The sequence below is a fragment of the Olea europaea genome, unplaced genomic scaffold, assembly GCF_002742605.1.
Source record: "Olea europaea var. sylvestris unplaced genomic scaffold, O_europaea_v1 scaffold134, whole genome shotgun sequence".
Classification (NCBI taxonomy): domain Eukaryota; kingdom Viridiplantae; phylum Streptophyta; class Magnoliopsida; order Lamiales; family Oleaceae; genus Olea; species Olea europaea.
Window position 1 is genome coordinate 134,175 of NW_019230887.1, and position 14,301 is coordinate 148,475.

The window sequence follows — 14,301 nt, forward strand, 5'->3', positions numbered from 1 at the left end:
TCGACAACAAGAAGGTCAGAAGTTTGTGTGAAGAACTTGGCATCAAGAAACACTTCTCCACACCCACAAGCAAATGGCCAAGTTGAGACTGTGAATAAGACCATCAAACATGTCCTGAAACAGGAAGCTTGATGTGTCAAAAGCGGCCTAGGTGGATGAGCTACCACAAGTGTTTTAGGCAATCCGAACCACTACAAGGACCCCCACAAGGGAAACACCTTTCCTCATGGCATACGAAACTGAGGCAATGAGCCTCGTAGAGGTCGGACTTACATCTCCACGACGTTTTCACTTTAGTGAAATAACAAACGATGAGCTCCGGAGGTTCGACCTCGACTTTATTAAGGAAAAAAGAGATAACGTCCAGCTGAAGCTCGCCACATATCAAAGAAAGATGACCAAGTACTTCAACTCAAAGGTGAAGAAGATGTCATTTCGAATCAACGACCTGGTCCTTAGGAGAGTCTTCCTCTCCTCCAAGGAACCAAGCACCGGTACTTTGGGTCTAAATTGGGAAGGCTCGTATAGAATCAAGGGGGAGATCTGACCTGGGACATACCGGATTGAAGACATAAACGACAAGGTACAACCCCGTCCATGGAGCATTGAGCACCTCCGAATCTATTATCAATGAATGTACTACCTCGCTGGACGATCTTTCCCAACTCATGTAACATTTCCATGATTAAACTCAAGTCTCGCAATACGTCGTCACCTTGGAGGAGAGGTCAGCTCCCATCTTTGGGCTACCTCGCTTGAACTCCAAGGCGCAAGCCACTTGCCTCCCTTTGGTGAGGCTGAACACCACTAGAAGAAGCCTCAACATGGATGAACCATCCACCATGTAGGGAAGCGTCATCACCTCGGAGGAGAGGTCAGCGTCCCACCTCTGGGCCACCTCGCTTGAACTCCGAGGCGCACGCTATTTGCCTCCCTTTGGCAAGGCTAAATGCTACTGGGAGAAGCCTCAACTTGGATGAATCATCCACCATGTTGGGAAGCTTCGTCACCTCGTAAGAGAGGTCAACGTCCCATCTCTGGGCCACCTCGCTTGAACTCCAAGGCGCACGCCACTTGCCTTCCTTTGGCGAGGTTGAACGCCACTGGGAGAAGCCTCAACGTGGATGAACCATCCACCATGTTGGGAAGCGTCGTCACCTCGGAGGAGAGGTCAGCATCTCATCTCTAGGCCACCTTGCTTGAACTCCGAGGTGCATACCACTTGCCTCCCTTTAGCGAGGCTGAACGCCACTGGGAGAAGCCTCAACATGGATAAACCATCTACCATGTTGGGAAGCGTCGTCACCTTGGAGGAGAGGTCAACGTCCCATCTCTAGGCCAACTCGTTTGAACTCCGAGGCGCACCCCACTTGCCTTCCTTTGACGAGGCTGAAAGCCAAGGGGAGAAATCTCAACGAGGATCGAACTTCTTTACCCAGATTCACAAGGCCCAACCACTACGGGCTTCACGCAACTCGATTAGACATAGCAATGTTCTCAATTCAGCTGGAAGACGGTCCAGTATTAAGATCTATTCAGGTCACAGTTATTAAGCTTAAGTATAATTTACTAGCTTAAGTCCAATATCAGTCATGGCTTGTGTGGCTTGAGTACAATTTACTTAAGTGATTGGAGTTGGGATATCAAGTCAAGGTTATTTAATTCGTCAATCAATCTTAAGTGTGATTACTTAACGAGGCCAATGCACTTGGAAGAACAACATTGAATGAAAAAGATTATATTGATCTTCAATGTTACAAAAGGAGGGCCTGAGGCCAGTACATCAAAATTAACTGAAAAGTAAACTATCCTAAGCCTCGGATGATGGCGGAGGTGCCTCGACAGCAGGAACCTCCGCAGCTTGAGTATCAGAACTCTCTTCTGCCTCCGCTGCCTCATCCCCAGCCACTTCATCAGCTGGGGTCTTAGGCACTTCATCTACAAACTCCGACCTCAGCTGTGACAGGTCTTGATTTGGGAAGAGTTCCTCAGCTCTCTCCATCATTTTAGCATAGGCATAATTCCTCCAGTAGACATTGAAGCTCTTGTACTCCTCAGTGTTGTGGAAGTTGGCAATGTAATCTTTGACTGCCTCCTCTCTCGCCACGTTGGCCTCCTCCTTTACCTTAGCCATTTCATCCACATACAATTTTATTTGGCCCTCCAAGAATTTGTATGCATCTTGGTGATGCATTACTACGTGCAACATGGAAGCTTGAAAAGGCCATCCATGACAACTTGTGGAACAAATGTTCCATCCTAACCTGACCCAAGTCTACATTGCTAGATCAAATAGCTAAAAAGCGAAGTTCAAACGTCTACAATCGATTGCTCCAAATACTATTCAAATATCTATTTCTCATAAATGAAAAGGCATACAAGGAGGAGGAGGAGGAGGGGGGCACAACAGCTAAAAATTGAAAAGAAACTTTGCATCCGCGATCAACTTTCACCACCAACGCGATTTTCTTTGCACCACAGAAGATCAACTTGCTCGCATATGAAACTTTATCAGTCAATTAAGGAATCGTTCTCACGAGTAGCAGCTAGCAGCATGCATATCGGGAAGATCAGAACTTGTGGAGAATCTAAGCCATTTCTTCTTCTCAATATGCTTGAGACATGGTTGCATTACAAGTCCAATTGCAACAGCAACTAGACTTACAATCAAGACTTTGAGCGATGAGAAGAACAAGACTACACAAATTAACATGGTTGGAGGAATGCACATTAGAATGGCCCCAATTGTTCCAACTGGTATCTTGTAAGGCCGAGGGGAGGTAGGGGCTATAATTCTTAGCCGCACAAACGCTATAAATTCCAATATCATTCCTAAGCAATACAAGAAATTCTCAACAGCTACCATCTCTTGAAAGCTCAGCCATGAAAGCAAAACCACACCAGAAGCTGAGAAGAGTATCCCAACAAGAGGAGTACCATAACGAGACCTTTTGGCAAAGAACTCGGGAAGCATCCCTCGTTCAGCCATACCGAGTAGCTGAAAAGAATCGCTGCTCATCTCTGCCACAAACATACCCATATTTGACATTGCCGCAGCTCCCTGAATCCACCATCTCAACCATACTCCGCCCACAATTTTTGCGACGTCTGAGAAATAACCTTTAGTCCATAAATTCCGTTGCAGTGGAATAGCACCAGTACCAGTCAGTAAAGGGAAGAAATACCCAAGAACAACTAGAATCAATGCATAAAACAGAGCTTTTGGCAGAGTTTTGTTTGGATTTTCTACTTCTCCTGCAAGTGTACTTATAGAGTCCCAAAAATTCAGATTCCAAAATAGAGTGTTCAGATATAAATTCCAGTTCACATTGTGAACATCCGCCACTAACCATCTTTTAGGCTCTAGTTTTGGAATCGAAATGAATCTCATAACCACAAAAGGAAGTATCGAGAAAATCCCAAGTAGAATAGCTATCCATCCCACTACGGTCAAACCCCTATAGTTCATGTAAGTTAGGGCTATCGTCAAGGCCAACACCGTTAGTATCTTTGGAAGACCGCCACCTAACGCAGGTATCCCCGATTTCAGATAATCTAATAACATGACAGGGTAAACGGCATTGTCGATAACCCCACTTAGCCATTTCACCCAACCTTGCTGAAAACCCCAATAGGGTCCTAAAGCTGACGAAACCCACACTACATACCCACCATTTTCGGGAAACATAGTGCCCATCTCTGCAGTTATTAAAGCTTCTGGTATACTCCATATGAATGGGAATACTAAAAACCCAACAAGAGCTAGTAGAGGTCCAGCAGCGTTCACGGTATCTTCAACACCAAATGGTCCTCCCGATACCTCATAAAATATGAGGAAAACCAGAGGTAAAAGTGAGATTTTTTTACCGCGATTTACCCTGGGAGAAGGAACTTCATTAATACGTATATACTCAGCACCATTATACTCCCCCATCGCAATAGAAGTTTGAGTACTCCCTGTTTCCCTAAATTTCTGCATTCATTGTCAAAATATCAATATAGCAAAATTGTATTCTTCTCACTAATGCAAATTTAGGTGTATCTATTAGACAGTTGCAATGTTACTGTAAAGAATTATAACCTGCTGTAAATAAGAAGATTGTGAAATTTACTCAAACCTTATAGTTGTAACGTAATTTTTCAATATCGAAATATGCAAAGGAAAAAAGCTATACTTCATATTTCTACATTATTAACAGCAAAAATACATCTTAAAAGACATAAATTAAATCAGTAAGAACAACATTAATCTTCTGCAGAATAAAACACAATCTTTATTAAACATAAAAAACTATTATTTATAAAATTACTCTTTAAAAAACTACTATAAATCTAACTTAAAATACTTATAAATAAAATCAATAGAAAGGAAAAAAAATAAAAAATCAATCTTCACAGTAATAAGAAATGAATTCCATTTAAATTTCATGCATCATATATCAGTCTATGGGAAGGGAGCTAGAAATTAACAGACAGATCTAAATATAAACTAACAATACATATTGTCATACCATGAAATGGGCTCCTCGAAAAATTCGTAAAAATTGAAAAAAGACACCAGAAAGTGCAAAACACGAATTGAATGAATTTTAGTTCATTAACTGAACATCCTAGTCAAACACGAAATAGTCAAAATATGCTAAAAATCTTTGCCTAACATATCAGTCGGAACCCGTTATTGAGATCTAAAAGTAAAACCACAGCAGAAAATTTTAAGCAGAATTCATAGAGAGAAAGACCATAAACCGAAAGTAGAAGAAATCATTTGTGTCATTGTAGAACTGAAATTAAAAGTAAGCCCCAAGCGTTTGCAGGTATGAATACATGCATCAATGTTGCGTAAGGGATAAGATCCATTTTTGTTTGTTTCAGCCTTTCATGGCTCGAGGATTCATGGGGGAACAGTGGCAAATTTCTTTCGTGAGTGCTTCCACGCAAGAAAATCACTAAGGTACAAAGGAGAGGTAGAAATACGGTCACCAAACGTTTAAAAACATGTCATTTTGGTCACTGAGTTTTTGTAACTTTGATAGTAGTTTGAAGTTATATATTAGTTTTAGTTAAGTCACTATCAACTTGTTTAATATCTATGAATCCTATGAAATACGTGATAATAAGAGAGTGGGTAGTAAATTAAATATCATATGAAATATATAGATAAAAAATATGTTTGATTAGTTTAACTTATAATTTAAGTTTTGCCAAACACGGTACTAGTTAATTCAACATTAGGGCATATTTTGGGAATACTACAACTTTTTTGTAAATAAACAATCGACTTGTGAACGTTCACATAAGTTAGAGTCTGAAAATTTTGATGATAATCAACATGTTTAGATAAGAGAAGTTTCGATAGGACAATCTCATAAGTAAATGTGATAGGATTGTATATTCAAATCCCGACATCTCAAATCTCAAGTCACTTAAAATGTGAAACATCGACGACGCACACCCATTTTGTTTCTCTCTTACCATCTCGGACGTCTCTGTGTCCTGAATTTATATAACCATCTCATTAAAGCTTTTCTCATTAAAATGGTGATTATCAAACTAAAATTGTAGAAGTGACATGTTTTGATTAATGACATCTCACGCAGATCATATTTACATAAGGCTTCAAATAAAATAAAATAAAAATCTAATTCTTAATGAATATGTAACAAGATACCATGTCTTCTAAACAAAATTCAATAACTAAAATGATAATTTTTGAAAGTATGATGACTATCAAAGTATTTAACCTACACAGCCCAAAGGCCCATAAGCGTAATTTATAGCCCATATGCTTTCTCGGCCTGAATGGGCCATAAGATTAGCCCAGTTGGAGAGGTTCCAATATAAACACAGTGATTTTAACATATAAAAATACGATATCAAGATAAAATTTCGAGACAAAAATTCCAATCAATAGATATTTGCTATATTCAATATCTCAAAAACCCTTTATGCCATTCTTTTCTCGATTCTCACCATCCTAAGTAACTCAAAATTAATGATACCCAACCTATATCCATCCGAATTATTCCCTATAATTCACAGAATCCATACAACGCAGCACCTGTATGGTGCATTTTCTATCAAATAAATTTTTTTATTGTAGAATGTCTCATATCCATCCACCGCCCAATCCATTCCTAATCCACCGTCAACTCCACCCACCAACACCAACAGAACTAAGGACCATAATATTATTTTTTATTGAAGACGTAGAATTTTATATTAAAAAGCACGTGAAATGAATAATTCTTTGTGGTATTAAGTCAGGCTTGTCAGCCATAACGTGTAAAATGAGTGGTCACATGCGCACTTTTACGGACCCCATCAAATTAATTACTACTTAAAATAGTTTGCACGGCCAAACTTTTTAAACACATTATTACTAGAGAATTAGTGAAAGTCATATAAGCGTGAAAAGATATCAACTTTAGTAATGATTCTTGGCCCAAACATCAATATATGTAATTAATTAATATATATTTGTACATTTCTATCCAATTTGACATACATCTTTTAGTTCGACTCTTTAATTCTAAGAATATTGATTTTAAAATCGAGTTATAATCTCTCATCGTTATCTATTGATCAACTTGTAAGTAAATAGTTAACATGATTCTAGTGCCAATACATAATCCCTAGATGTGTGAGGTAAACTAAGCTTAGACTTCTCAATTTTCTACGTGGAGCTCATCGACCGAAAAAATGATTTTGGTCTCCTCTTCATTTAAATCTATGAATCTGCATCCCAAATCAATCATATTATTGTTAAAAATTGCACACGGCTTTTAGTTGAATTGGAGAACAAATGTTAAGTAATATGACAATTTCGTCCTCCAACTTCAAGACACATGAAAAGGGCATTGTTTGGAAGATATTTTTTTAAAAATCATTTTTCTCTAAGACCATTTTCAATCATATATCTTAAGGTAGAAAAAAAAATCTCTACAAACTAAAATGTTTTATCATCCATATTTAAGGCTCGGGTCAAGTGAGAGCCCAGATTCTGTACAAAAACCACACATTTATAAAATAAAATATTTTGCATGTAAGTCTAAATTTTATTTTTTATTTTTTAATAACACATTCTCCTAAAGTACTATTCAAAACTATATATTTGTACAAGTCTGTCCAGCTCGTTAAAGTTTATTATTCATTTACAATCAACAATTCACAAGTCAAATTTGTACACTGAAAACCTTCTATACTTTTGTATATCAATAATGTCCACACTCTTAAGTGCTGTCTGCTTTAATCAAAACAATGCTTTTACTCAAGAATTTTCTAATTATATTTTATGCCACGGCCGTTGTTTAAACAATTGGTTCTCTTTGAAAAAGAAATTAAAAATTTTACCTTTAACCAACAATGTGCTGGAAATAATCATGAAGTAGGAAATCAACATAATGAAATAGCAAAAGCATGTAAAATAAATTCGAGTCGAGTCCACTACGATATCTAATTCCGCATAAGATAACCTCAAACATAGTCGAGCCAGTTTAAAGACCGTATAATATTTATATAAACCATAATTTAAATAATTACATAATTAAACATTTAATTTTATTTTAAATTTTGGGTCGTTAGATACTTGAGGTCCGACTAACACAAGTTAAAGGCATTTGTTGTCTTGACATCTTATCGCGGACTTACACTAGGACCCTCGAGGCATAATTGGATAGCAAAGTAAATACACTAGATTTTTGGGGCAATTATGCAATGAATTTCGTTGTCATTTAGATTGATCTAATCGTCTAAAAAAATAGACTCTAGATTAATTAAGTAAAATTGTATAAACCATATATAATTCATCCATCCCTTCGGGTATATATGAAAATTGGAACGATACGAATAAAATTAGCTTGACCCCTAGGCAAGAATATCACGCACAAATCCAGAAATGGTGCTATACACCCCCACCCTACCACTTACCCTACCAGGATAACTAAAGCTTTGTACATACCCCACTCCCACCCCACCCCACTCTCCAACAGGATAAATAAAACACTAAAACTTACACGTTATGAATCTACAAATTAATTACCTGCGGTTGTGGGGAATTCTGTGAACTCTGTATTGAATCATCTGCTGCAACTGGTCCAGGAACGCCTTGTGCTGTTGCATTACCATTGGCTGCAGGCTTTTCTGCTAATTTTTGGGGACTTGAAATTTCTATGGAGTTTTGCATTTCAGAAACTGGTGAACCATTTGTTTCTGGCTTTGATGGCACCATTTGGGAAAGAAATAAGGCGCAGAGCTTGAAATCAGTGACAGTGCCAGAACGAGAAGAAAAGTATATTTATATGGGGAAAGGGTTGGTGAAACGTACTATTCAATATATGGGATTTTTTTTTTTTTTTTTTTGATAACCCAACTTAGCCGGACTAAATCCTGGACCTCTAGCCCCCGGCCCCTCTGTGACTAGTGGAGGTAAATCGCAGGTTGTGCCCTTGTTGGTTCCCAGGTTCCCACATTGCTTTTACTCCTTCCCCAAAGGGACCCTCCTCCATGGTTATTACATCACTAAACTGCTCCAACCCTTCTTCTAGTTATTACATCACTTGGCTGCTCCAACCAGGAATCGAACTCCCCACACTTGGTTCCAGAGCCCCCCAATGTGATTGTTCCGCCAACTTGGATGTGCCCTGGAGGGCCAATATATGGGATTTTATTTTTGAAGGTTGTGGGTTTTGTTTGACTCTAGAGTGTGTTTGCTCAAGTCCTTTTCAAATATAGGGTTTGTTTGATGTAAATAAGTTAAAATATATTTAAAGTGCTAGAACGAGAAGAAAAGTATATTTATATGGGGAAAGGGTTGGTGAAACGTACTATTCAATATATGGGATTTTTTTTATTTTTTTTTGATAACCCAGCTTAGCCGGACTAAATCCTGGACCTCTAGCCCCCGGCCCCTCAGTGACTAGGGGAGGTAAACCGCAGGTTGTGCCCTTGTTGGTTCCCAAGTTCCCACATGGCTTTTACTCCTTCCCCAAAGGGACCCTCCTCCATGGTTATTACATCCCCAAGCTGCTCCAACCCTTCCTCTGGGTATTACATCACTTGGCTGCTCCAACCAGAAAAGTATATTTATATGGGGAAAGGGTTGGTGAAACGTACTATTCAATATATGGGATTTTTTTTATTTTTTTTTGATAACCCAGGGGTCCCAGCTTAGCCGGACTAAATCCTGGACCTCTAGCCCCCGGCCCCTCAGTGACTAGGGGAGGTAAACCGCAGGTTGTGCCCTTGTTGGTTCCCAAGTTCCCACATGGCTTTTACTCCTTCCCCAAAGGGATCCTCCTCCATGGTTATTACATCCCCAAGCTGCTCCAACCCTTCCTCTGGGTATTACATCACTTGGCTGCTCCAACCAGAAAAGTATATTTATATGGGGAAAGGGTTGGTGAAACGTACTATTCAATATATGGGATTTTTTTTATTTTTTTTTGATAACCCAGGGGTCCCAGCTTAGCCGGACTAAATCCTGGACCTCTAGCCCCCGGCCCCTCAGTGACTAGGGGAGGTAAACCGCAGGTTGTGCCCTTGTTGGTTCCCAAGTTCCCACATGGCTTTTACTCCTTCCCCAAAGGGATCCTCCTCCATGGTTATTACATCCCCAAGCTGCTCCAACCCTTCCTCTGGGTATTACATCACTTGGCTGCTCCAACCAGAAAAGTATATTTATATGGGGAAAGGGTTGGTGAAACGTACTATTCAATATATGGGATTTTTTTTATTTTTTTTTGATAACCCAGGGGTCCCAGCTTAGCCGGACTAAATCCTGGACCTCTAGCCCCCGGCCCCTCAGTGACTAGGGGAGGTAAACCGCAGGTTGTGCCCTTGTTGGTTCCCAAGTTCCCACATGGCTTTTACTCCTTCCCCAAAGGGATCCTCCTCCATGGTTATTACATCCCCAAGCTGCTCCAACCCTTCCTCTGGGTATTACATCACTTGGCTGCTCCAACCAGAAAAGTATATTTATATGGGGAAAGGGTTGGTGAAACGTACTATTCAATATATGGGATTTTTTTTATTTTTTTTTGATAACCCAGGGGTCCCAGCTTAGCCGGACTAAATCCTGGACCTCTAGCCCCCGGCCCCTCAGTGACTAGGGGAGGTAAACCGCAGGTTGTGCCCTTGTTGGTTCCCAAGTTCCCACATGGCTTTTACTCCTTCCCCAAAGGGATCCTCCTCCATGGTTATTACATCCCCAAGCTGCTCCAACCCTTCCTCTGGGTATTACATCACTTGGCTGCTCCAACCAGAAAAGTATATTTATATGGGGAAAGGGTTGGTGAAACGTACTATTCAATATATGGGATTTTTTTTATTTTTTTTTGATAACCCAGGGGTCCCAGCTTAGCCGGACTAAATCCTGGACCTCTAGCCCCCGGCCCCTCAGTGACTAGGGGAGGTAAACCGCAGGTTGTGCCCTTGTTGGTTCCCAAGTTCCCACATGGCTTTTACTCCTTCCCCAAAGGGATCCTCCTCCATGGTTATTACATCCCCAAGCTGCTCCAACCCTTCCTCTGGGTATTACATCACTTGGCTGCTCCAACCAGAAAAGTATATTTATATGGGGAAAGGGTTGGTGAAACGTACTATTCAATATATGGGATTTTTTTTATTTTTTTTTGATAACCCAGGGGTCCCAGCTTAGCCGGACTAAATCCTGGACCTCTAGCCCCCGGCCCCTCAGTGACTAGGGGAGGTAAACCGCAGGTTGTGCCCTTGTTGGTTCCCAAGTTCCCACATGGCTTTTACTCCTTCCCCAAAGGGATCCTCCTCCATGGTTATTACATCCCCAAGCTGCTCCAACCCTTCCTCTGGGTATTACATCACTTGGCTGCTCCAACCAGAAAAGTATATTTATATGGGGAAAGGGTTGGTGAAACGTACTATTCAATATATGGGATTTTTTTTATTTTTTTTTGATAACCCAGGGGTCCCAGCTTAGCCGGACTAAATCCTGGACCTCTAGCCCCCGGCCCCTCAGTGACTAGGGGAGGTAAACCGCAGGTTGTGCCCTTGTTGGTTCCCAAGTTCCCACATGGCTTTTACTCCTTCCCCAAAGGGATCCTCCTCCATGGTTATTACATCCCCAAGCTGCTCCAACCCTTCCTCTGGGTATTACATCACTTGGCTGCTCCAACCAGAAAAGTATATTTATATGGGGAAAGGGTTGGTGAAACGTACTATTCAATATATGGGATTTTTTTTATTTTTTTTTGATAACCCAGGGGTCCCAGCTTAGCCGGACTAAATCCTGGACCTCTAGCCCCCGGCCCCTCAGTGACTAGGGGAGGTAAACCGCAGGTTGTGCCCTTGTTGGTTCCCAAGTTCCCACATGGCTTTTACTCCTTCCCCAAAGGGATCCTCCTCCATGGTTATTACATCCCCAAGCTGCTCCAACCCTTCCTCTGGGTATTACATCACTTGGCTGCTCCAACCAGAAAAGTATATTTATATGGGGAAAGGGTTGGTGAAACGTACTATTCAATATATGGGATTTTTTTTATTTTTTTTTGATAACCCAGGGGTCCCAGCTTAGCCGGACTAAATCCTGGACCTCTAGCCCCCGGCCCCTCAGTGACTAGGGGAGGTAAACCGCAGGTTGTGCCCTTGTTGGTTCCCAAGTTCCCACATGGCTTTTACTCCTTCCCCAAAGGGATCCTCCTCCATGGTTATTACATCCCCAAGCTGCTCCAACCCTTCCTCTGGGTATTACATCACTTGGCTGCTCCAACCAGAAAAGTATATTTATATGGGGAAAGGGTTGGTGAAACGTACTGTTCAATATATGGGATTTTATTTGTGAAGGTTGTGGGTTTTGTTTTACTCTAGAGTGTGTTTGCTCAAGTCCTTTTCAAATATAGGGTTTGTTTGATGTAAATAAGTTAAAATATATTTAAGGCGCAAAGCTTGAAATCAGTGCTGGAAAGATAAAGGAAAGTATATTTATATGGGGAAAGGGTCGTGAAAACAATTATTCTATATTTACATCATTTTTTACATTGTGTCACGTGACACCATACTATTGAACAGTTTTTAAAAGTGCACAATTTTTTTCACCAATCATATCGTACCGACTTTGGGTGATGTCAAAGATGATGTACAATTTTGGTGCACAAATGACCTTTCCCTTGGATTTAAAAAAAAAAAAAAGATTGAATCCCAATTTTGAGGGTTCTCATCGCCTCGTCCCTAAAGCTTTGTGAGGGAGATAAATTTCGGGATGTACTCCAACGGGACAGGGAACAAGAGCTGTCTATACACTGCGCCTACAAGGAGTCCAATTCCATGTTTTAGGAATCGAACCTTCACACTGCGGCTGCCAGTAAGGCGTGAGATAACATCACTACTGTCCTTTGCACTACTAGACTATGCTCCGGGGACCCCTTTCCCTTGGATTTTATCTTGTAAAGGTGGTGGGGTTTGTTTGATGTAGATAAGTTAATATATATATAGGAATTCATAAAAAATATTTTGTTATTGAAAGAATGTATGGTGAAAAATAAATTTTGAAATCAGTTTTAAAGAATATGTACCAAATAAAAACATATATTTAGATACCTTAATTTAAGAATTGGATCGAGTATTATCTTAAATATGTACCAAATAAAAACATATATTTAGATACCTTAATTTAAGAATCGGATCGAGTATTAACTTAAGAAAAGTAAACGGTCAATAGTCACGGATGCTAAGCACCTAGGTGATAATGTGATATGCTTATTAATTGTCTAATTAATCAAAATGTGTCGAATCTTTCTTGAACAGCTTCATTAGACAAGTAATCAGTGAACCTCGCTAGCTCATATTTTTTGCATCATAATTGTATTCAACAATTAATTAGTGAACCATTCACCAAAGTTCAAACCGACTTGAAAGTTCTTTATTATGGATTTTATGGAATAACTACTTATAAGTAGATTTATCATTATAAATTTTAAGCTCAACCAAACATAGAGTGTATAATGTACCGCCGTGGCCTTGTTTTGGTCTGTATAAAGGTCATGTCATCCATATGTCCTTAGGGATTAGGACAAAAAGGGTCTGGCCGTTGAGTCTATCCTGCTCCAATCAATTATTTATTTATATATGTCAAATCCTTATATAAAAAATCTGAAAGGAATATTGGAATCATACTATACACAAGATTTGAAAGGTCAATGAGTCGAGTAGAATCGAATTGAGCCCAAGCCTAAAACTTTCAGCTCCACTCGATTAAAATAATTGAGCTTTTTTACGAGTTCGAGCCAAGTCGAGCTTTTGCTCGGCCAAAAGTTTTCGCCTCAGGCTTTTCCTAACCGAGTCGGACAGGCTCTATTTTTTCTGCTTTTTTTTTTTAAATTAAAGGCTCATGGGCCGGCTCTGGCTGCTCCAAGCCAAGAGCCAAGCCGTAGGCCACCCAAGCCTTTTTGATATAAATTTACAAAGACTTTTTCTAAAATATCTTGACAATTACATAGATATTTAGTGAAGCTTGCTGTGAACATTTATTATTATTATTATTATTATTATTATTATTATTATTATTATTATTATTATTTTATTTTTTTTGCTAATTTTATAATATTTATAAAAGTTAAAGTATCAAAATGCCCCTTGTGAAGTTAATTTCATTCCAAGGCTTTTTATAGATATTTTTTAAAGCTTGATGTGAACAATTAATTGTCTTTTGCTAATTTTATAATATTTATAAAAGTTAAAGTATCAAAAATGCCCCTTGTGAAGTTAATTTCATTCCAAGGCTTTTTATAGATATTTTTTAAAGCTTGCTGTGAACAATTAATTGTCTTTTGCTAATTTTATAATATTTATAAAAGTTAAATTATCAAAAATGCCCCTTGTGAAGTTAATTTCATTCCAAGGCTTTTTATAGATATTTTTTAAAGCTTGCTGTGAACAATTAATTGTCTTTTGCTAATTTTATAATATTTATAAAAGTTAAAGTATCAAAAATGCCCTTTGTGAGGTTAATTTCATTCAAAGGCTTTTTATGGATACTAGTTTTTTACCCGTGCCATAAGGGTGGGCGTGGGTCGGTTCGATTCGATTCTAAAGAGAATCGAACCAAACCAAAATTTTCGGGTATCTAGTAAATGGAACCGTCGGGTCCAAATATAATTTTGGAACTGTTTGAGTTTGGTTTGATTCCGTTCCATTCTGTATTATAATTAAATTTTTTAACATTTATAACAATATTATATAAATACAACTAATGATACATTCAATGATTTTGAAATGTCAGAGATTAGTAGACTACTTTATTCAAATGATCGTTACGGTCAAAGTTTCAATTGG

At 39.1% G+C, this 14,301-nt stretch overlaps 1 protein-coding gene across 1 annotated transcript; it reads right to left on the reverse strand.

Moving 5' to 3' along the window:
• Positions 1 to 2,307: 2,307 nt before the first annotated feature.
• Positions 2,308 to 8,281, reverse strand: LOC111375112 (probable polyamine transporter At1g31830). Its single transcript, XM_022997901.1, has 2 exons — positions 8,039 to 8,281; positions 2,308 to 3,973 (listed from the first exon to the last, which is right to left on the reverse strand). The coding sequence occupies exons 1-2, from the start codon at positions 8,225 to 8,227 to the stop codon at positions 2,534 to 2,536; spliced, it is 1,629 nt and encodes a 542-aa protein (XP_022853669.1). The 5' UTR covers positions 8,228 to 8,281; the 3' UTR covers positions 2,308 to 2,533.
• Between the last annotated feature and the right edge of the window lie 6,020 nt (positions 8,282 to 14,301).